Here is a 21,239-nt window from a genome sequence, read left to right as displayed (position 1 = left end):
TCGTCAATTACGCCTATTTCGCCAGACGTTTTCGTGCCTGCAACAATAAGTGAGGTTAGGAGTGTGCATGACTCCGGCTATCAGATGCCTTTGTTCCCGCCACATGTGCCCTCCCTCATCGACGGTGCAGTTACCTCTTACGGATCTCTGTGCAGTGCGGGATCAATGCCGATTTCTGCAAATGCTCCATTGGATAACCTACCACTGCCAGGACAACGGTTTGCCATGCCACAATCCGTGCAGTACCACGTGGATTCCTGTCACGTGGCCGGATCTGCTTTATTCACAGGTCAACCTCCTCAGCATCCGACCACGCCCACGCCTGCCTCAGTTCAGCATCAGCACATGCCTTCCTGCTTCAATACCTCAGCCTGCAACAGGAACAATGGCTTGTTATCTGTGCCTGACCTCCATCTCCATCCTACTGCTACGCCTCAGTGTTTTGTGCCACGACATTCACCTTATCCGCACACCATTTTGAGTGAAGTGTCTATGAACACTGAACATTCACACATTTTGCCCAACGTTCGACATCATTTTCCTCACTGTGCTTTTGCATAGCACACACCTATGCAGCCTCCCTCCAACACAAGTGGTTCCAACTCTGATCACACATCGAGTTTTCCGCGGACTGGCACGCGTTATCAAACTTTGAACTTTTTCTCACCTGTTGCCCCCGCGCCGGCTACAGTCGAACTTCTGCAACCGCAATTGACACATTACGGTGTCTCACCCACATTGGCCTCCCGTGTCACGATGGATCACGCTCAACCATAACGCATCACCTTCACGCTGCCAACCAACCAGCTGTTGTCGCCACATACACTCTCCTGGAATACTGCAGCAACAACAGCTCGTTTCAGGCAGTGCCCCAACGAATTCAACTCACCCTGTTCTGCCGAATGTTCTACAATGCTTACTGACACTGCCGCCATTCTATCCCGAAAAGGAAACAATCTGTTTCAAAATTGTGGACGAAGTGTTCGACCATTTCAAACTCGATGAATCAACCAGATTTCTGTGCCTTATCACTCACCTGCATGACCAGGAGGACTTGATTGCTGACCTGGTCGATGCCCTCAGCTACCCGGTACACTCTAGCGAAAAAGACAGTTCTACATCGGCTTGCGCACTCAACTGAGACAGCAATACAGAAAGTGCTCCACGTCACGCAACTAGGCAACGACAACCCTTCACAACTTTGGAGACAGCTACGGGCCCTGGTCAGCGACGATCTACTCTCTGACACAGCTCTCCTCACCATCTGGACAGATAAACTACCTCCCAACATCCGCTTTGCTCTGGCTCAGAGGTCTCCCGAACCTGTCGAGCAACGAATGATAATTTCTGACAAACTACATGAGGCATCACTGCTCTATTTCGCCAGCCACTGCCTACCTGGCAAGTCTCAGGTTCAAGCCCCTCGTCCCGCGGCTGGACGCGGCCAACGTCGCATTGTACCGACCGTTCCACTCGCTCTGGGACGCAGTATTCAAACAGCTGGGATGTCACCGGCTTCGCCCTCGGTCACACCTCCAGCTGCAACCAAACCGGCTGCGGCCTCCAAACCTCGGCCACCACCTCTGGCAACGAACTTTCCGCAGGAAATGCAGCTGCACTACCCATACTGTTACTTCCACACACGGTGTGGTGAGGCGGCATGGTACTGCAGACCACCCTACTGCTTCCCAAACGCAAATCGCAGGTAGGTCCGGGAGCCACCTCCTGCGAACAACATGACAGGCACCTCCCAGTGCTCCATTCTGTCCATGAACTATTGGATAATTATGGATGACTATATATTAAAGACATTTCGTCGGGATACTTTTTCCTAGTGGACACATGCGTCGATGTTTCGCAGCTGGCTACATCCTTAGTGTTGTCGAACATCCGCCCTCATCATACTTCACTGCAAGCCGTGAATTCTACTAAACTACAATGCTCGGGATCAACCTCCCACGTCGTCTCACCCTCCGCAAACTGCAAAATCGAGTGGACTTTTTTAGTGTGCACTATTGAGGAACCTATTCTAGGCATTGATTTCTTGCAACACCACAAACTTTCACCAGACCTAGTGCGAAACACCGTGTTTCATCACCCGTCGAAATCTCACTTCCCCAGTTCTCCGTCGAGCAAACCCCCCCGTAACACGTCAGTCTAGGCTCAGTAAGTGTGCTGAATCTGTTTGTAGTCCCAGCAATCGAGCCTCCGTGTGCTTACCTCCCGCTACCCCTCGCAACTGTGCTATCAAGTATACCATAACGTGTACTGACAGTTCCACAAGACCACACCCCCCTAACACTGCAGCATTTGACACTTGGCCGGACACGAGTGCGCATGCGCGACGAGCGTCACGTGGTCCCGTGCTGACAGCTCCTACGCCTCCCCTTGCAGACAGCACCTCAAACTACGCAACTTCGGGTTCTGTGCACCGCCGTGCGACTGCCACTGACAACACAAACAGTGCACTTGGACAATGGACTCACTAGCGCTTCACAAGCTCTACCGAGCTCTCCTGACCACGGTGCCACTGCTTTGGGCCGATGGCCATCTTGTTATGTTGACTACTGGGATACTTCGCCGCCTTGGCTCCCGTCGGATCCGCAGAGTGGCTCCAAACACCACGACCTCACCTCGCCTGCCCTGCCCACCTCACATTGTAAACAAACTGCCTCCCATGCCGCCGGCAACATTTCCATGATCACCAACAGCACAGTTCACAAGCTTCGCCTCACGCCAGGCCCCCCAATCTCCAGTAAACCATGTCGACTTTGTCCCGAACACCTCTCCGACCTTAAAAATCAGATTTATGAACTTCTAAGCTCCGGCATTATCAAGCCCTCTGCCAACAGCTGGTCTATGCCCATTCATATGACACCCAAGAAAGACAGGTGCTGGCGCATGTGCGGAGACTACCATCGACTAAACGCACGAACAATTATGGACACCTACCCCATTCCCAACATTGCCGACTTTACCAGTTCCTTTGCAGGTGCGACCACGTTCTCTGTCACTGATTGCAAACGGGCCTAGCACCAGATCCCCACGGCTCCTGAAGACATTGAGAAGACAGCAATCACCACCCCAATCGGGTTATTTCAGTTTTGATTCATGCCCTTCGGGGTAAAAAACGGAACGCAGACCTGGCAACGCTTCATCAATGAAGTGCTATTCGGCCTAAAATTCGGCTTTGCATGTGTTGATGACATTCTTGTGTTCAGCTCCTCTTTTGAGGACAAAAATCAACATGTGTGAACTGTTATGGACACTCTTGCAGCAGCTGGCATCGAGACCAACCATGACAAACTGCATCTACATCAATCTGCTGTAACTTTTCTTGGTTTTCTGGTCTCTGCCAATGGCATTTCACCGCCCCCTAACAAAGTACAAACAATACTAAACCTACCCAGACCTTCGTCATTCAAAGAGCTCCGGCGCTTTCTGGGGACGGTTAATTATTATCGCCGTCATCTACCTCGGGCTGCAGAGATTCAGGCTCCACTGACGGACGCCTTGGCAGGCACCAACACTTCTGGACTCGGCCCGTTCTGTGAACCCCTGCTATGACTGACTCTTTGACTGCCCTCAAAAATCTTCTTGCCGAGGCCTGCACCGTCGCCCATCCTCATCCCAATGCTCAGCTTTTCATCACTACAGACGCAAACGATACTGCCCCGTCGGCACTGTCCTGAGCCAGACAGTCGACGGCCAAACATCCCCTCTGCAATTCTTCTCGTGCACAGCTCACCAATGCACAACAGAAATATTCCGTGTTTGACAGGGAGTTGCTCATGGACTTCATATCTCAGTTCACCACCGATGTCAGACACACAAAGGGTGCTGAAAATATAGTTGCTGATTTCCTTTCACGAGTCGATGCTGTTCATTCTCTGTTAGACTTCCCTGAACTGCCTAACCTCCAACCCACTGATGAGGACACACAAAACCTGATTTCAGACTCTACCTCTTCACTACACTTCGTCCGCACCACCTTCCCTGGCATTTCTGGTGAGATCTGGTGCGACGACAGTATGGGCACATCACGCCCCCTCATCCCAACCATGCTCCATCGAGCTGTCTTCAATGCACTGCATAATTTGGCCCACCCCGATTTTCTTGCATCTGCCCGCCTCGTAGCAGAGCGCTTTGTGTGGAGAAACGTCAACAAGGGCTGCCAGCAATGGGCACACTCCTGCATCGCGTGCCAATGCTGCAAAGTACACAAGCACACTTCATCCCCCCTTCAGCGCCCTTTCGAACCCTCCTGGGCGTTTCCAGCATATTCACATTGACATTGACATTGTCGCCCCCCCCCCCCCCCCCCCTGTCTCTAATGGCTTTCGTTATGTTCTCTCGTCTATCGACCGAACAACTCGCTGGGTTGAGGCTGACCCCCTCCCCAATATCATGGCAGAAACTGTTGCTCGAGCTTTCGTCGAGTCATGGGTATCGTGTTTTGGATGTCCAGCTATCATCACGACTGACCAGGGCAGACAATTTGAGGCGGCCCTGTTCAACGTGATTTGTACCATTTGCGGCATCCGGTGCATCAATACCACAGTGTATCACCCGCAATGCAACAGGCTAGTTGAGCACTTTCAAGGCGGCACTGGCACTGCACTTTCAAGGCGGTTCTTCGGTGCCAAGGCTCTCTATGGATGAAGGCCCTTCCCCTTGTGCTACTCGGCATTCGTGCAATCTATAAGGAAGACCTCAAAGGCACAATAACTGAGTTCGTATACGGCCAGAACATTGTTCTCCTTAGCAAACTTGTAAGCCCTTCTGCTTCTCTCCCTCAGTCTGACTTACCTTCCTTCATGGACCACGTCAGACGCCACTTCATCAACCTCCATCTGCCCGCCAGCCATTCCCGCCCTAAGGCTCACGTCCTGAAATCTCTGAACAATTACGAGTATGTCATGCTCTGACATGACACTGTGCGTGCTCCCCTCCAACCCCCATATACCAGCCCATACCAGGTTCTCCGCCGCTCAGCCAACAAATGGTTCAAATGGCTCTGAGCACTATGGGACTTAACATCTATGGCCATCAGTCCCTTAGAACTTAGAACTACTTAAACTAGGACATCACACAACAGCCAGTCATCATGAGGCAGAGGAACTCAGCCAACACCTATGGCGTCCAGATAAAAGATTCAGCTGTTACAGTCTCTCTCAACAGACTTAAGCCTGCTCTTGTAGAGCCCACTTCTACACCCCTTCAGGCCACGACCACGCCACTCACTGTCATGGCTCACGACGCTCCGACCACTCCCTCCACGTCAGACTTACTCACTCAGTCAAGTGACTTCCAGCTCCAATCATCAAGCTCTTCTCCAACCTTGCCCACTACTCCGGTCTCTCACATACTGTCGAGTGACCACATGCTCCTCACATCCAGCTTACCTACGATCACGCCCTCGCCGCCGGGCCCTTCTCCGGTCCCTTCGACCTCTCCCCCATCGCCTGCCTTGCCCTGTCGAGGTTTCTCATGTCCCCCCCCCCCCCCCCCACATCTTGAAAGTGCCCTCACTCGAGGTGTTTGTGCCTGTCCCCCTGGACATAATCCACGACATCTCAATTACACTACGCGATGACACACTTTTCGTCATATGTTTCCCTTCATCCGTTGCTCATGACACAACCTCTGCCATTCCCTGCCACCTGGTGAAATGTGTTCCCCTCTCACCCGACGTCGACCTGGACATGCTTCGTGTGTTCGCCACGCCGACTGGAGACATCGTCGTCGTCGCTCTGTTCCTTCCGCAAACCGCCGGCCAACCTGTCGCCGCACAACCAGCATGGCCAGTACGATGCCCAACGAATTCCAGGTTCGGTGGCCAGACCTTCCTTCACGTCATCTACCAACACAGCTCCCTGATGACACTGACGAGCTGACCGGGGTTCGGCTCCCACGGACCACCCCTGCCGACGCCACAGTCACCCCGCCCCCCCCCCCCCGACCTCTCAGGCATACTCCACACTGTGGGGGGGTCAGCTATGTGGCCCCAATGAGATCGACACCTGTATCGATCTGAGCATCATCTTTGAACCTAGCAAAACACTATCTTTGTGTAGTTCCGCCATCCAGTTCTCTGTAAGCCTTACTTGTCTACATCTACATCTACATCTACATGATTACTCTGCAATTCACATTTAAGTGCTTGGCAGAGGGTTCATTGAACCACAATCATACTATTTCCCTACCATCCACTCCCAAACAGCGGGCGGGAAAATCGAACACCTAAACCTTTCTGTTCGAGCTCTGATTTCTCTTATTTTATTTTGATGATCATTCCTACCTAGGGTGGTTGGGCTCAACAAAATATATTCGCATTCGGAAGAGAAAGTTGGTGACTGAAATTTCATAAATAGATCTCGCGGCGACGAAAAACATCTTTGCTTTAATGACTTCCATCCCAACTCGCGTATCATATCTGCCACACTCTCTCCCCTGTTGTGTGATAATACAAAACGAGCTGCCCTTTTTTGCACCCTTTCGATGTCCTCTGTCAATCCCACCTGGTAAGGATCCCACACGGTGCAGCAATATTCTAACAGAGGACGAACGAGTGTAGTGTAAGCTGTCTCTTTAGTGGACTTGTTGCATCTTCTAAGTGTCCTGCCAATGAAACGCAACCTTTGGCTCACCTTCCCCACAATATTATCTATGTGGTATTTCCAACTGAAGTTGTTCGTAATTTTTAACACCCAGGTACTTAGTTGAATTGACAGCCTTGAGAATTGTACTATTTATCGAGTAATCAAATTCCAACAGATTTCTTTTGGAACTCATGTGGATCACCTCACACTTTTCGTTATTTAACGTCAACTGCCACATGTCACACCATACAGCAATCTTTTCTAAATCGCTTTGCAACTGATACTGGTCTTCGGATGACCTTATTAGACGGTAAATTACAGCAACATCTGCGAAAAACCTAAGAGAACTGCTCAGATTGTCACCCAGGTCATTTATATAGATCAGGAACAGCAGAGGTCCCAGGACGTTTCCCTGGGGAACACCTGATATCACTTCAGTTTTACTCGATGATTTGCCGTCTATTACTACAAGCTGCGACCTTCCTGACAGGAAATCACGAATCCAGTCATACAACTGAGATGATACCCCATAGGCCCGCATCTTAATTAGAAGTCGCTTGTGAGGAACGGTGTCAAATGCTCTCTGGAAATCTAGAAATATGGAATCAACTTGAGATCCCCTGTCGGTAGCGGCCATTACTTTGTGTGAATAAAGAGCTAGCTGCCTTGCACAAGAACGATGTTTTCTGAAACCATGCTGATTACGTATCAATAGATCATTCCCTTCTAGGTGATTCATAATGTTTGTATACAGTATATGCTCCAAAACCCTACTGCAAACCGACGTCCATGATATAGGTCTGTAGTTCGATGGATTACTCCTACTACCCTTCTTAAACACTGGTACGACCTGCGCAATTTTCCAATCTGCAGGCACAGATCTATCGGTGAGCGAGCGGTTGGATATGATTGCTAAGTAGGGAGCTATTGTATCAGCGTAATCTGAAAGGAACCTAATCGGTATACAATCTGGACCTGAAGACTTGCCTGTATCAAGCGATTTGAGTTGCTTCGCAACCCCTAAGGTATCTACTTCTAAGAAACTCATGCTACCAGCTGTTCATGTTTCAAATTCTGGAATATTCCATTCATCTTCCCTGGTGAACGAATTTTGGAAAGCTGCGTTCAATTACTCCGTTTTTGCGGCACAGGCATTGGTAACAGTACCATCGGCACTGCGCAGCGTAGGTGTTGACTGCGTCTTGCCGCTTGTGTACTTTACATACGACGAGAATTTCTTCGAATTTTCTACCAAATTTCGAGACAATGTTTCGTTGTGGAACCTATTAAAGGCATCTCGCATTGAAGTCCATGCGAAATTTCCCGTGTCTGTAAATTTTAGCCAATCTTCAGGATTTCGCGTTCTTCTGAACTTTGCATGCTTTTTCCGTTGCTTCTGCAACAGCGTTCGGAACTGTTGTGTGTACCATGGGGGATCAGTTCCATCTCTTACCAATTTATGAGGTATGAATCTCTCAATTTCTGTTGCTACTATATCTTTGAATTTGAGCCACATCTCGTCTACATTTGCATAGTCAGTTCAGAAAGAATGGAGATTGTCTCTTAGGAAGGCTTCTGGTGACACTTTATCCGCTTTTTTAAATAAAATTATTTTGGGTTTGTTTCTGGTGGATTTGGAAGAAACGGTATTGAGCCTAGCTATAACGACCTTGTGATCACTAATCCCTGTATCAGTCATGATGCTCTCTGTTAGCTCTGGATTGCTTGTGGCTAAGAGGTCAAGTGTGTTTTTGCAACCATTTACAATTCGCGTGGGTTCGTGGACTAACTGCTCGAAATAATTTTCGGAGAAAGCATTTAGGACAATCTCGGAAGATGTTTTCTGCCTACCACCGGTTTTGAACAAGTATTTTTGCCAGCGTATCGAGGGAAGGTTGAAGTCCCCACCAACTATAACTGTATGAGTGGGGTATTTATTTGTTACGAGACTCAAATTTTCTCTGAACTGTTCAGCAACTATATCATCGGAGTCTGGGGGTCGGTAGAAGGAGCCAATTATTAACTTAGTTCGGCTGTTAAGTATAACCTCCACACCTACCAATTTGCATGGAGTATCTACTTTGACTTCACTACAAGATAAACCACTACTGACAGACACAAACACTCCACCACCAATTCTGCCTAATCTATCTTTCCTGAACACTGTCTGAGACTTTGTAAAAATTTCCCCTCAACTTATTTCAGGCTTTAGCCAGCTTTCTTTACCTATAACAATTTCAGCTTCACTTGTGTGAAGAGGTAAATAAATGAACTCCTGATTATAAGGTGTTGTTTAGTGTATCTCACCCGAGCATCCACCTCAACCTAATACAACCTAATAGTTTTATTGTATTGAAGTGGCATTGGTAGGGAGGCAATCTGAGCACTTTATGCTTGCATTTTTTTGCTGTTTCATCAACAATTTAAACTGTGTTCTTTCATTTGTGTTGCAATACTTGTCAAGTTGCTGTCAAATTATATCTTGCATTTCTCTAGCTAACAAAAAATATCGTATTTCTTCATTGTCTTTGTATAACTGAATTGCATGAAGTATTATTTGTAACAATTACACATTTGTCTTGTTAAGTTCTGAAGCACAGTGATTTCAAACTATTTCACAAAAGTATTGTGATCCATGTCTTTGTTGTGGTCACAGGTCTTGTCTGAATTAAATACATAGAAGCAATCAATCAGAAATGAAACCCTTTGAATTTCCAGCTTGTGCTTCAATTATTCTTTTTCCTCTGCTGATCACAGCTGACATATTTCCACTGTTGGTATTGCCTGTCTACCCTCTTTCTAAACTGTGTCCCATGTTCACCTACGTTTAATCAAGCCAAACAATATCATCAAAATCTGTCCCTACAAATTCACTAAAACAACCGCATTGCCAGGCTGCAATATCTCAGTGTTCCTATAGCTTGCAGCCAGAAACGGATTTATATGGCAACCCTAACTTTTTCACAACTCAAAAAAAAGGACAATCTGCTACCTTGAAACAAGTCAGCTGCTACAACGAGAACTTGTAGTTGTTTGAATGTCAGATACTACTGCCTTGAATAATGTGTGTATATCTGATCATGAATTGTGTCTCTCTGAAAAAGAGTAGAGATTTGTGAGTCTCTTCTTGCAACCCCCCCCCCCCCCCCCCCCCCCCAAAATGAGCATTTAATCAACGCCATGTCTGATGCTTTTTGAAAGTTTCTTTGGAGTGTGTAGCCTCAGTCTCTCAGTCTGCCCCTCTTTCAAATACTTTAATCACACATTGTAAGGTACATGAAGCTAAATAACATGCAAGTCTCTCACCACAATGGCTCGCTGAGGACTGACTGGCACAATTTCTTAGGCAGTGCAGTGGAATTGGCAATGCAATGGGAGTCAATAGTGCCAGGTTCCTATTGGTTTTTTTGTGGTGAAAGAAATGCAGCCTGCTAACTGTCAAGTGATAACTGGTTTAAATCAGACAACAGCCTCCATGTACACCTGCCTTTTAGAACAAATAAACCTTTTTACAACTGAACCAGTAGATTATTGACTCTAGTATGAAGCTCAGTTACAAATGATTTCTAACCAACTCTCACTTTTTTAAAAAAAAAAAAGTTGTATAGACACTTAGTTTCAAGTATATTAAAAAAACAGCACCTCAGTTGTCTAAGAGATGGAGTGGTGAATTTCCTCAGAGTAACTGGTTTTCTTGCATTATACATGTACACATAAAAAATTAGCTACTGCAAAATATTTACAACAATTAACAAAATGAGCTTATTTGCAGTAGCATGAGCAACAGACCTTGGCATCGGTGGGGTTGCTTGCATGCCTCAGTGATATACATAGCCATACCATAGGTGCAACCACAATGGAGAGTATCTTTTAAGAGACCAGACAAATGTGTGGTTACTAAAGAGGGGTAGCAGACTTTTCAGTTGTTGCAGGGGCAACTGTCTGTATGGCTGACTGATCTGGTCTTGCAACATCAACCAAAATAGGCTGGCTGTGCTGGCACTACAAATGGCTAAAAGCAATGGGAAACTGCATCTGTAAATTTTCCTCAGCTTTACTGTATGGTTAAATGATGATGGGGTCCTCTTGGGTAAAAGATTTCAGAGATAAAATGGTCCCCCATTCGGATCTCTGAGTAGGTCTACTCAAGAAGATGTCAGGATCAGGAGAAATAAAACTGGCATTCTACAGATCAGAATGTACAGTCTTAGATCCTTCAATTGGGCAGATAAGATAGAAAATTGAAGAAGAAAAATGGTTAGGTTGACATTATATATAGTGGAATTAGTGAAATTCCATGATGGGAGGAACAGGACATCTGGTCAGGTGAATACAGGGTCATAAACACAAAATCCAATAGATGTAATGCAAGAATAGGTTTAATAATGAGTAAGAAAATGGGAATGCGAGTGAGCTACTACGAACAGCATAGTGAATGCACTATTGTACTCAAGACAGACACAAATCAAATACCTACAACACTTGTAAAACTTTATATGCCAGCTAACTCCACAGATGGCAAAGAGATTGAAGAAATGTACAATTTGTAAAACTTTGCTTCCTCCATTTGCCGACAGCTGGTGACAACGGTAAGTAGCGGTCGAAAGAAACAGATCGCAGATGTTAGGCAGTTAGCTTGGACCTCAGTCAACATAAACTCATTCAAACATTAGTCGATTTGTGTCTGCATCATAAAGTTGTTCTTGATTGAAAACGTCAATTTACGAGCCTAATGCTTGTCATTTGTGGGACGTGTTACTGTTTTGTTTCAGTATGAAGAAAACAGCGGCTGAGCCTTATCAAATGCTCTCAAGTATGTATGGAAAGGATGCTATTAGTGAAAGAACATGTCATGAGCAATTTCAATGCTTCAAGAACGGTGATTTTAACATCATAAACTGGCATAGTGGTGGAAGAGAGAATGTTTTCGAAGATGCAGAATAGGAGACATTGCTGAGTGAAGACTCATGTCAAACTCAAGAAGAATTGGCACAATTACTGGGAGTGACACAGTAAGCCATTTAAAAATGTCTCAAGGCTATGGGCATGATTCAGAAAGAAGTAACTTGGGTCCTGTGTGAGCTGAAACCAAGAGACATTGAACGGCGTTTTTATGTTTGTGAACAGTTGCTTCAGAGGCAAAAATAGAGGGATTTCTGCATTGCATTGTGACCGAGGATGAAAAATGGGTTCATTACAATAACCCTACACGCAAAAAATCATGGGGATATCCCAGCAATGTTTCCATGTTGACAGCCAAACCGAATATTCACAGCTCCCAGATCGTGCTCTGCATTTGGTGGGACCAGCTTGGCTTGAAACAAACACAGCAGCTCATTATCAAATGCAATTAATACATTTGAGCAGAGCATTAAAAGACAAATGGCTGCAATACAGCGAGAGGCATGATAAAGTGAAAAGTGATTTTGCAGCATGACAATGCTCGATCCCACATTGCAAAAGAGGTCAAAACATACTTGGAAACGTTAAAATGGGAAGTTATATCTCACCCTCTGTATGCTTCAGACATTGCTCCCTCTATCACCTGTTTTACATCAATGGCGCATGGCCTGGCTGACCAACACTTCCAATCTCATGAAGAAGTCAAAAATTGGATCGATTCATGGATCGCTTCAAAAGATGAACAATTTTTTTGACACGGGATTCTTACACTGCCCAAAAGATGGGAGAAAGTAGTGGCCAGTGGTGGAAAATACTTTGAATGATACATGTGTAACCAATTTGTTTCATTAAAGCCTCAAATGTTGGGGAAAAATGGCAGAAGCAAAGTTGTACACATTGTATGATGACACAAAATAAATTATTCAGATAGTTAAGGTAGATGAAAAGGAATGAAAGAGGAAGCTGCCCAGAAGAATTTTGCACAGAGCATGATTTAATTACTGCTTACACTTTGTTTAAGAATCATGAAAGAAGGTTGTACTTGCGGAGAGACCTGGAGACACTGGAAGGTTTCAGATGGATTATATAATGGCGAGACAGAGATTTTGGAACCCAATTTTAAATTGTAAGATCTTCCAGGGGCAGATGTGGACTCTGATCACAATTTATTGGTTATGAACTGTAGGTTAAAACTAAAGAAACTGGGAAACGTAGGAAATTGAGGACATGTGACCTGGATAAATTGAAAGAATCAGAGGTTGCTGATAGTTTCAGAGAGAACATTAACCAGTGGTTGACAAGAACAGGGGGAAGGAGTGCAGTACAAGAGGAATGGAATAGCGAATGCAGCTTAGGCAAAAAGACAAGGCCTGGTATAAATCCTTGGATAACACAAGAGATACTGCATTTAATTAATGAAAGGAGAAAATATAAAAATGCAGTGAATGAAGCAGGTTAAAAGGAATATAAATGCCTAAAATGTCACGTTGATGGGAAGTGCAAAATGGCTGAACAGGAGTGGCTAGAGGACAAATGTAAGGATTTAGAAGTATGTTTCACTAGGGGAAAGATGGACACTGCCTACAGGAAAATTAAAGAGGCCTTTTGAGAAAAGAGAAGCAGCTGTATGAATATCAAGAGCTCAGAGGGAAAGCCAGTCCTAAGCTTCAAAGGGAGAGTTGAAAGGTGGAAAGAGTATATGGAAGATCTATACAAGGTCCATGAACCTGCACACAATATTACAGAAATGGAAGAGGATGTAGACAAAGATGAAATGGGAGATATGACAATGTGAGAAGAATTTGACAGAGTACTGAAAGACCTAAGTTGAAACAATTCCCTGTGGGTAGACGATATTCCATCAAGGCCACTAATAGCCTTAAGTTGTGAAAAGTCATCATTACAAAATACTAACACCAATTTTCTACAGAAGAATGGAAAAACTTGTGGAAGATGACTTTGGGGAATATCAGTTTGGATATTGTAGAAATGTAGGAACATGCAAGGCAATACTGACCCTACAACTTATCTTAGAAGATAGGCTAATCCCTTACTTCAGAGGTACCTGAAACACTCAGGAGAGTACAGCACCTGTCAGAAACATTGGTAACTCCATGAAGAAATAGTGTCTACCAGCACTGGCATTCAAAAACAGTTAACCCTCAAATTGTTTGCACAGCAATAGTAAGATGCGAATGCAGAACACTGGGCATTAAAGGGTTAAGGTAATACAGAGCTACATTTATAGCATTTGTAGACTCAAAGAAAGCTTTTTACAATACTGACTGGAACATAGACTTTGAAATTCTGAAGGTAGCAGGGGTAAAACACAGAGAGTGAAAGATTACTTACGACTTGCACAGAAACCAGACAGCAGTTATAAGAGTTAAGAGGCATGAAAGACAAGCTGTGGCTGAGAAGGGAGTGACATGGTGTTGTAGCCTGTCCCTGATGTTAAATCTGTACATTGAGCAAGCAGTAAAGGAAACCAAAGAAAAATTTGGAGTAGGAATTAAAGTCCAGGGAGCAGAAATAAAAACTGTGAGGTTTACCAGATGAAGGTGAGGAACTTAGATTAGGAAACGAGACACTGAACGTAGTAGATGAGTTTTATTATACGGGCAGCAAAGTAATTGGTGATGGTCAAAGTAGGTAGGATATAAAATGTAGACTAGCAATTGCAAGAAAAGTATTTTTGTAGAAGAGAAATTTGTTAATGTCATATATAGACTTAAGTTTTAGGAAGTCTTTTCTGAAGGCATTTGTCTGGAGTGTAGCCATGTAGGATGTGAAATGCGGGCAATAAACAGTTTAGACAAGAACAGAAGCTTTTTAAATGTTGTGCTACAGAAGAATACTGAAGATTAGATGGGTAGATCATTTAACTAAGGAGGAGGTACTGAATAGAAGTGGGAAGACAAGAAATTTTTGGTGCAATTTGACTAAAAGAAGGGATCAGTTGATAGGACACATTGTAAGACATAAAGGGATCACCAATTTACTACTGAAGGGAAGTGTGTAGGGGAGGGAGAGGGTGGGGGGGGGGGGAGGGGGATTAAAAATCATAGAGGGAGGCCAAGAAGTGAATACAGTAAGCGGATACAGAGGGATGTAGGTTTCAGTAGTTATTCAGAGATGAAAGGGCTTGCACAGAATAGAGTAACAAGGAGAGCTGCATCAAACCAGGCTTTGGACTGAAGATCACAGCAACAACAACAGCAGCAATAATTGGTTGTTAGTATACTTCAAAAAAGTTGCATCTAGTGGCTGATCTTATAAATAAATATGTAACTAAACTCTTTTATCATCCCTAAAGGTGCTCCTTCAACACGACATTTACAGAACACAATGTTTAAATGGATAATTCACAACATGAAAATGGTTCATTATGTTGCAAACCAAGAGTGTCCTGAAAAACAGTTTGTTACTTACATACTGATGGCATATGTGCTGAATGTTCACTAGAGCCACAGAAGGTCACACCATTTTTATTCATTTTGCTTATGTGCTTTCAGCACCTGTAAGCACTTGAAAATGATCTAAGGTTGAAATTGGAATCATGGAAATTGTAACAAATAATACAGTTGATGGTGAATATGATGTCATTTAAAAAACTTTAAAAATTGCATCCAAGTCAACGGACCATCCGTATTGTTTGACATTTTAATGTTAATGTTTATAACTCAAGCCAGAAGATGATCTGTCACTGTTCAAATATAAAACTTTGATTATATCTTACTGTTATTTGGTTTTAATATCAGCAAGGATACTATCTAGTGAGGCTTAAAGTTTCCTACTATAATGCATTGTGTTCTCATTACATACTACAATACTGTTAACTCTACAAACCTTTCAATGTGCGAACAGCAATATGAATTCATAATAGTATTAAAAATATCTACAATTTCAGTATCAGCCTCATATCCAATGAACTTCAGATTGTTTGCATTCTCCAGTTCATAATCCAGTTGAGTAAGTCTGATCTGTGAATCAAAGGAATGTTTACTTAGTGCAGAACAGTAATTTATATGCATTTGAACCTTCATTATTCTAAATTCTATCAAGTAGAGTGCTTACCTTTCTCATTGTTGAGAGAAAGGCCATATACTCTGCAACTTCAGCATCCCAGTTTTTTACTTCAATTGATAAGTAGTCAAGTCTTGTCTTTATATCATCACGTTGCAAATTACATTTCGGTTCTTCACCTCTCTCAAGCTATAATATAATGAAGCTTTCAGTTTTGAGCCTTTCGTTTAGAAAAAAACATACAAAGGAAATAATAAGCACAACATTATTTTCTATTGATCTCCACTCCTAAATGTGAAGCACTATTACAATACAGCCAACAAATGTATGCATATATATGGAAAGAGACCACTCAGAGGATACAGCCTTGTTAATGTCTTCATACTTATTTGGATACTCTTAAGACACTGTTGATGAAAAGTTATGGTTTCAAAACAATGAAAATAACAATTAACTGACAGAAGGAAAAATTTACATTTTATGAAAGTATGATAGCCCTGGGTGGAATACGACAACAGAAAGAGTAAAGATAACGTCTACTCACTGTATGGCCTGTACATTTGGAGCCCCGCACCTTGCTAAAACTGCAAATCTGTTAAATACATAATTATTAATATGACATGTTTACAATACTCTGCGTATAGATGAAGTACTGAAGAAGCTGCAGGTACCTTAAGAAGACTCAAATCATTGCCAAGCTTCTGGACAATATCCATAATATAACTAACAGACTAATAAAAATTTACACAAGCAGGATTACATTTTCTGGCTTGCAGGATAAGATTAATGGTTAGACAGACCAAACTAGAGTGTAGGAGCTGGAATGGGGAAATGGAGGATCAAGGACAGTGATGGGTTAGTGGCAGGGTTAGTGCAGATTGAGATCAGGAGTGTCATGGGATCAAAGCACATGTTGTAAGGCCAGTTTCCATTTCCACAACCCACAGAAGTTAGTACTGGGGAAGAGGATCAAAATGGCATGGATCATACAACAGTCAATGAAATTGAGTATGTTGTGATCAGTAGCATGCTCTGCCACATGGTGGTCAACTCTCCTCCCACATCAATCCAATTTCTTACTTCATTATCATCTTACGATAGAGCAGTAACAATATACTCCATTGGGGTTTTGATTATCTTTCACCGTGCCTAATAAAGGGACATCCTTTTGAAAAGTCTCCTAACCTCTCCCAAATGTCATACTGGTACACACTCAGTCTATGAAATATTCTGGTCCCTCTTTATGTCACAACTAAATCCAACTACTTGCCACATGCATTATAACCCTGTATAAGCCAAGCTGCACGATCTGTTCTATTACAGTCCCAGCAAAGGCATATGCTATCCTATCAGAGATCACAGTAATTTGTGAAAGCAATCATGTCACACTTGCACACTTCCTTTCAAGTGAGTGTGATCACTGACCAGCTGTCCACACGAATGACTGACCACCACAAAATTGTACCCAGGAACAAAGTTGACCACCCAATGGCAGAGCATGCAACTGAGTGCAACATACTAAACTTCAACAGTTGCTTCACAAGTCCCACAAATACTGTTTCTCTGTATTGTGCAGTTTGTAGCTTTCCTTACAATATACCAGCCGATTTTATAACCTTTCTGGCCTCAACCTTTGCTAAGTGCCTTCTGAATGATTGGTAAGGAAACACAAAAAGTACAGGGCATTTTCTTCTAGCATAGACCTACATGTAAAGTACTTGTGGATAGCTAGAGGCACTGATAACTTCATACATTACTTTGAAATACAGAAAGAAGCTCAGAGTTTAACATGTTAACAACAGTACGATCATTAGATTTGGAGAGCTAGCTTGTTGTTTTGTTTTGTTCTTTCTCTTCAGTCAGTCAAAAAAATATTTATGATCATAGACTATACTAAGTAAGACAAATATTTGTGATCATAAGCTGTTCTGCTTAACAGATATTGTCAAACGGTGAAGTGTTGCTATCTTCCAGGTGACCATGTCACCCCTCATCAACAAGGAAAAGACCAAAAAACGTAACATCTACAACAGAAATGCCCAGTGTCTTCAAACGAGAACAGTAAGTTTTCATGTACTTAGACACAAAATTTAACAAACTATTTTCACTTTCATAAGTACCAAAGTAAACTGACTGAGAACAATTTTAAATAAAATGTGTATTTCTAAACTTTAACCCATTAGCACTTTTTTTTGTTGATTGAGGACAGTCCACTCTTCCGTCAGTATTACAATTTATGCTACTCTCAACCAACAATGGGCTTTTGCTGTTGTAAAGTAAGCTTTCCGTCAACAATGGGTACCACTGTTATCACTCTGTTACAGTTATTCAGTTGAAGACTGTTAACAGAAGTGGAGGGCTTTGCAGAGCCTGGTGGTTATTCCTATTTTCATTTCTGTAGCTGCACCTAAGGTAAGGATTGCTGTCATTTTCTGGCTGCTGTGTAATATAATACTGTGATATTTTTTGGTACTCATGAAAGTGAAAATAGTTTATTAAATTTTGTGTCTAAGTACATGAAAACTTACTGTTCTCGTTTGAAGACACTGGGCATTTCTGTTGTAGATGTTATGTTTTTTGGTCTTTTCAGATTTCTTTGTCATGGCTTGCCATGTTTCGAAAACTGTTGAACAGGCAGTAGAACACTTATTTTCTGAAGAAATAGAAGCAGATATAGTAGCTCTACCTTCAGCTGTGGATGTGCAGATTAATGAGGAAAATATTGAAAGTGACTTGTTAGAAAATACATATGTAAGCAATATTGCAGGGACTAATGAAATTTTACATGAGAGAGACAATGAAGACATTCCTCCTGTGTCTTCTAAAAGAGTCTGTAAAGAAGTAGTTAACCCTTTAACTGTTCTGGATGTGTTAACACACGCGTCTTTTTACCTGTCCATCTGTGCTCTGAACGTGTTTACACGCACCACCAGTCTACATGTAGACACGTTCAGAGTACCAGGTAGAAGGACTGGTGGCACATGTAAACACGTTCAGAGCACACAGGGACAGGTACAAAGGCGTGCGCGTTAACATGTCCAGAGCAGTTAAAGGGTTAAATGGTATGATCAGGTTTATTTTCTGACTTAGGGAAGAAAGCTTCTAGTCTGTTGGATGAACTGAAAGAAAAATTGTATGGTCTCGCCCTGGGCAGGTTTTTGAAGAACTGCTTTCAGAAGAAGTTTTAAGCATTATTATAGAGGAAACCAAAAAATATGCTAGGAAGTGTAAAAATAAAAGAAATTTTTCAGTTGTACCTGATGAAATTAATGTATTTACTATCATAAGTTGTCCAGTGAAAGAGATTATTGGTCTGAGGATGATGATCTTCATGTTCTCATAGTGAAAGATGCAATGATTGTAATGTGCAATAAGCTGTTTGGACCATGTATATTCTCAAATTTATGATCTTAGCCTTTTTTTCGATCTTATTTGAAATGTTTTAAACTGTGACTGTATAATATGTCATGCTAACTCAATTCACCACTGTAACAAAAAAAAACAAATTTCATAAAATTACTGTACTACGAAACGATATATTGTTATTTATGTGAATATACAAGGGTTGTTTCAAAAATAAGGTTCCCACATTTTTTAGACACAAAGAATATTTTATTAAAAAAAAAGGTCACACAATTGGAAACATTGATCTTTAAGCTATTTTTCCGCATAGTCCCCATTTTTTATATGCATTTTTTCTGTTGAGTAATCCCCTTTTCGTTCCCACCTAAAAAGAAGTCCGCCACCAACCCATTGAGAAACATGGAAACTTCTTCTTGCAACTCCTCGTCCGTCTGGAATCGTAGACCACCTAGGTGCTCCTTCAATTTCAGAAACAGATGGAAATTGCTGGGTGCCAAATCAGGGCTCTAAGGGGGGTGGTCAATGACATCCCAGCCAAATTTCTCAATTAACTCCTTCGTTTGTTGCGACACAAGTGGACGGGCATTGTCATGGTGCAGCGTTATGCCTTTGCTGAGTTTTCCCCTACGACGATTTTGGATTGTCCATTGAGCTTTTTCAAGGTCTTGCAATAACCTGTTGAGTATATGGTGGCCCCTCTAGGCATAAAATCAATGAGCAATACACCACGCTGGTCCCAAACCACCGATGCCATGATTTTTCCTGCTGACAGCTGCTGCTTAAACTTCTGTGGTGGTGGCAATCCGGTGTGTTTCCATTGGTGCGATTGTTGTTTTGTTTCCAGAGTAATGTAATGGCACCACGATTCATCCCCCGTAACAATGGAATCAAGGAAGACTTCCTTATTCTCACTACATTCACTCCAGAGCTTCCGAGTACAGTCGATGCGCTGCTGTTTGTGGACTTCTGAAAGCATGTGCAGCACCCAGCGTGCGCACACCTTGTGGAAGCCTAGCTTTTCATTCAATATCTTGTCAATTGAAGCTTCAGAAGCCTCAGGAATTTGAGCAGCCAGTTGCTGGATGGTGATTTGCTGATCTTTGAGAAGGATTTGCTCAACTTTCGCCACAACTTCATCAGAGATCAACGGCCTCCCACTTCGTTGTTTGTCGGGGGCATCTGTACAGCTGTTGGCAAACTCCCTACACCATTTGCAGATGTGCTGAATGCTTATACACATTTCCCCATACACTTCACTCAATTGCCGATGAATTGCTATAGGTTGTAACTTTCTTGGGTGCAAAAATTGGATGACCTCACGAATTTCACACTTGGCAGTTGCGGCGATGACGGCCCCATCGCTTATGGCTGTCAGGCCAGTACTGACCATTGCAGAGTCACACTGGTTGTTGGAATCGGTGGTGGGGGATCCGGCAAACATGGTAGTGTTGCCAGATTTCGCATTGCAGCGTTCGGTAAGGGTACAGAGCTGGGAACCCTACTTTTGAAACAACTCTCATATGTTATCATAATTGTTCTATTGTGCTGTTGAGTGAATTCCATTTTCTGTAAATTATTTTTGATTTAATGTTCTCTGTTTCGATTTTAGTATGACTATATCTTTTCTGATGTACATTGGAAGGATGTTAACTGGGTGAGCTGGGATGTGTTGTTGTCTGGGGGAAGGAGAGATGTAAAGTTTTTCTCGAGTTGCATACAAATGGAATGTATTTCGCTGAGTGAATACTGTGATTGATGGCAGCAAGGCATCGAGGACTATTAAAAATCAAAATTACACATGAATCAGTTTGTCATCTATTTTATTTCAAGGGACACATCAACCTAGAGGGCTTCAAGACCTATAAGAGAATATGGGTTCTAGACATAAGACATTCAAGCAATGGATTGATGGAGATCCTTAAAAAACAAGATGAGTATTTTTTCTTTAAAACTACCACTAGACGCAGTCAATATTTTTTACTCCATGAACATTTATTACAATTAATGGTCATCCAATTGTATGAAACAAAGGAGATCGTTAAAGTGGTGCCATTGTGACCAGGATACTTGTATGTTTGGATTTTTTACAGTATTTTTGTTTCAGGTGATCAAAAAGCATATAATTGTGTAACAAAGAGGAATGATTTTAAACCAAATATAGTTTGACTTAGTACATGTGGAGGAGTTTTGAAATGACCCAACACTATGGACAAACATGGTTGTAGAATGTTGAAGCATTATTACCAAAGTTGACGCCACGTACCCAATCCAGGACAATAATAAGCTAAGTACCAACCAAAAAATTTATTTCTGTATTTTCTCAGTGCAGTGTTGTGTGAACATTTT

At 42.9% G+C, this 21,239-nt stretch overlaps 1 protein-coding gene across 1 annotated transcript in view; it reads right to left on the bottom strand.

The window, feature by feature from the left end:
• The window catches only part of LOC124620086 (leucine-rich repeat-containing protein 9-like), a 176,427-nt gene that overhangs the window by 56,239 nt on the left and 98,949 nt on the right, over positions 1 to 21,239 (bottom strand). Inside the window, exons 8-9 of the mRNA XM_047146755.1 lie at positions 15,582 to 15,719; positions 15,354 to 15,487 (exon numbers count right to left, since the gene is read on the bottom strand). Coding sequence (XP_047002711.1) covers positions 15,354 to 15,487; positions 15,582 to 15,719 — 272 coding nt within the window. The remainder of the gene's footprint in view (positions 1 to 15,353; positions 15,488 to 15,581; positions 15,720 to 21,239) is intronic.

The sequence above is a fragment of the Schistocerca americana genome, chromosome 6, assembly GCF_021461395.2.
Source record: "Schistocerca americana isolate TAMUIC-IGC-003095 chromosome 6, iqSchAmer2.1, whole genome shotgun sequence".
Classification (NCBI taxonomy): Eukaryota; Metazoa; Arthropoda; class Insecta; order Orthoptera; family Acrididae; genus Schistocerca; species Schistocerca americana.
The sequence above is the reverse complement of the archived record's forward strand: the minus strand, read 5'-3'. Positions and strand labels throughout refer to the sequence as shown.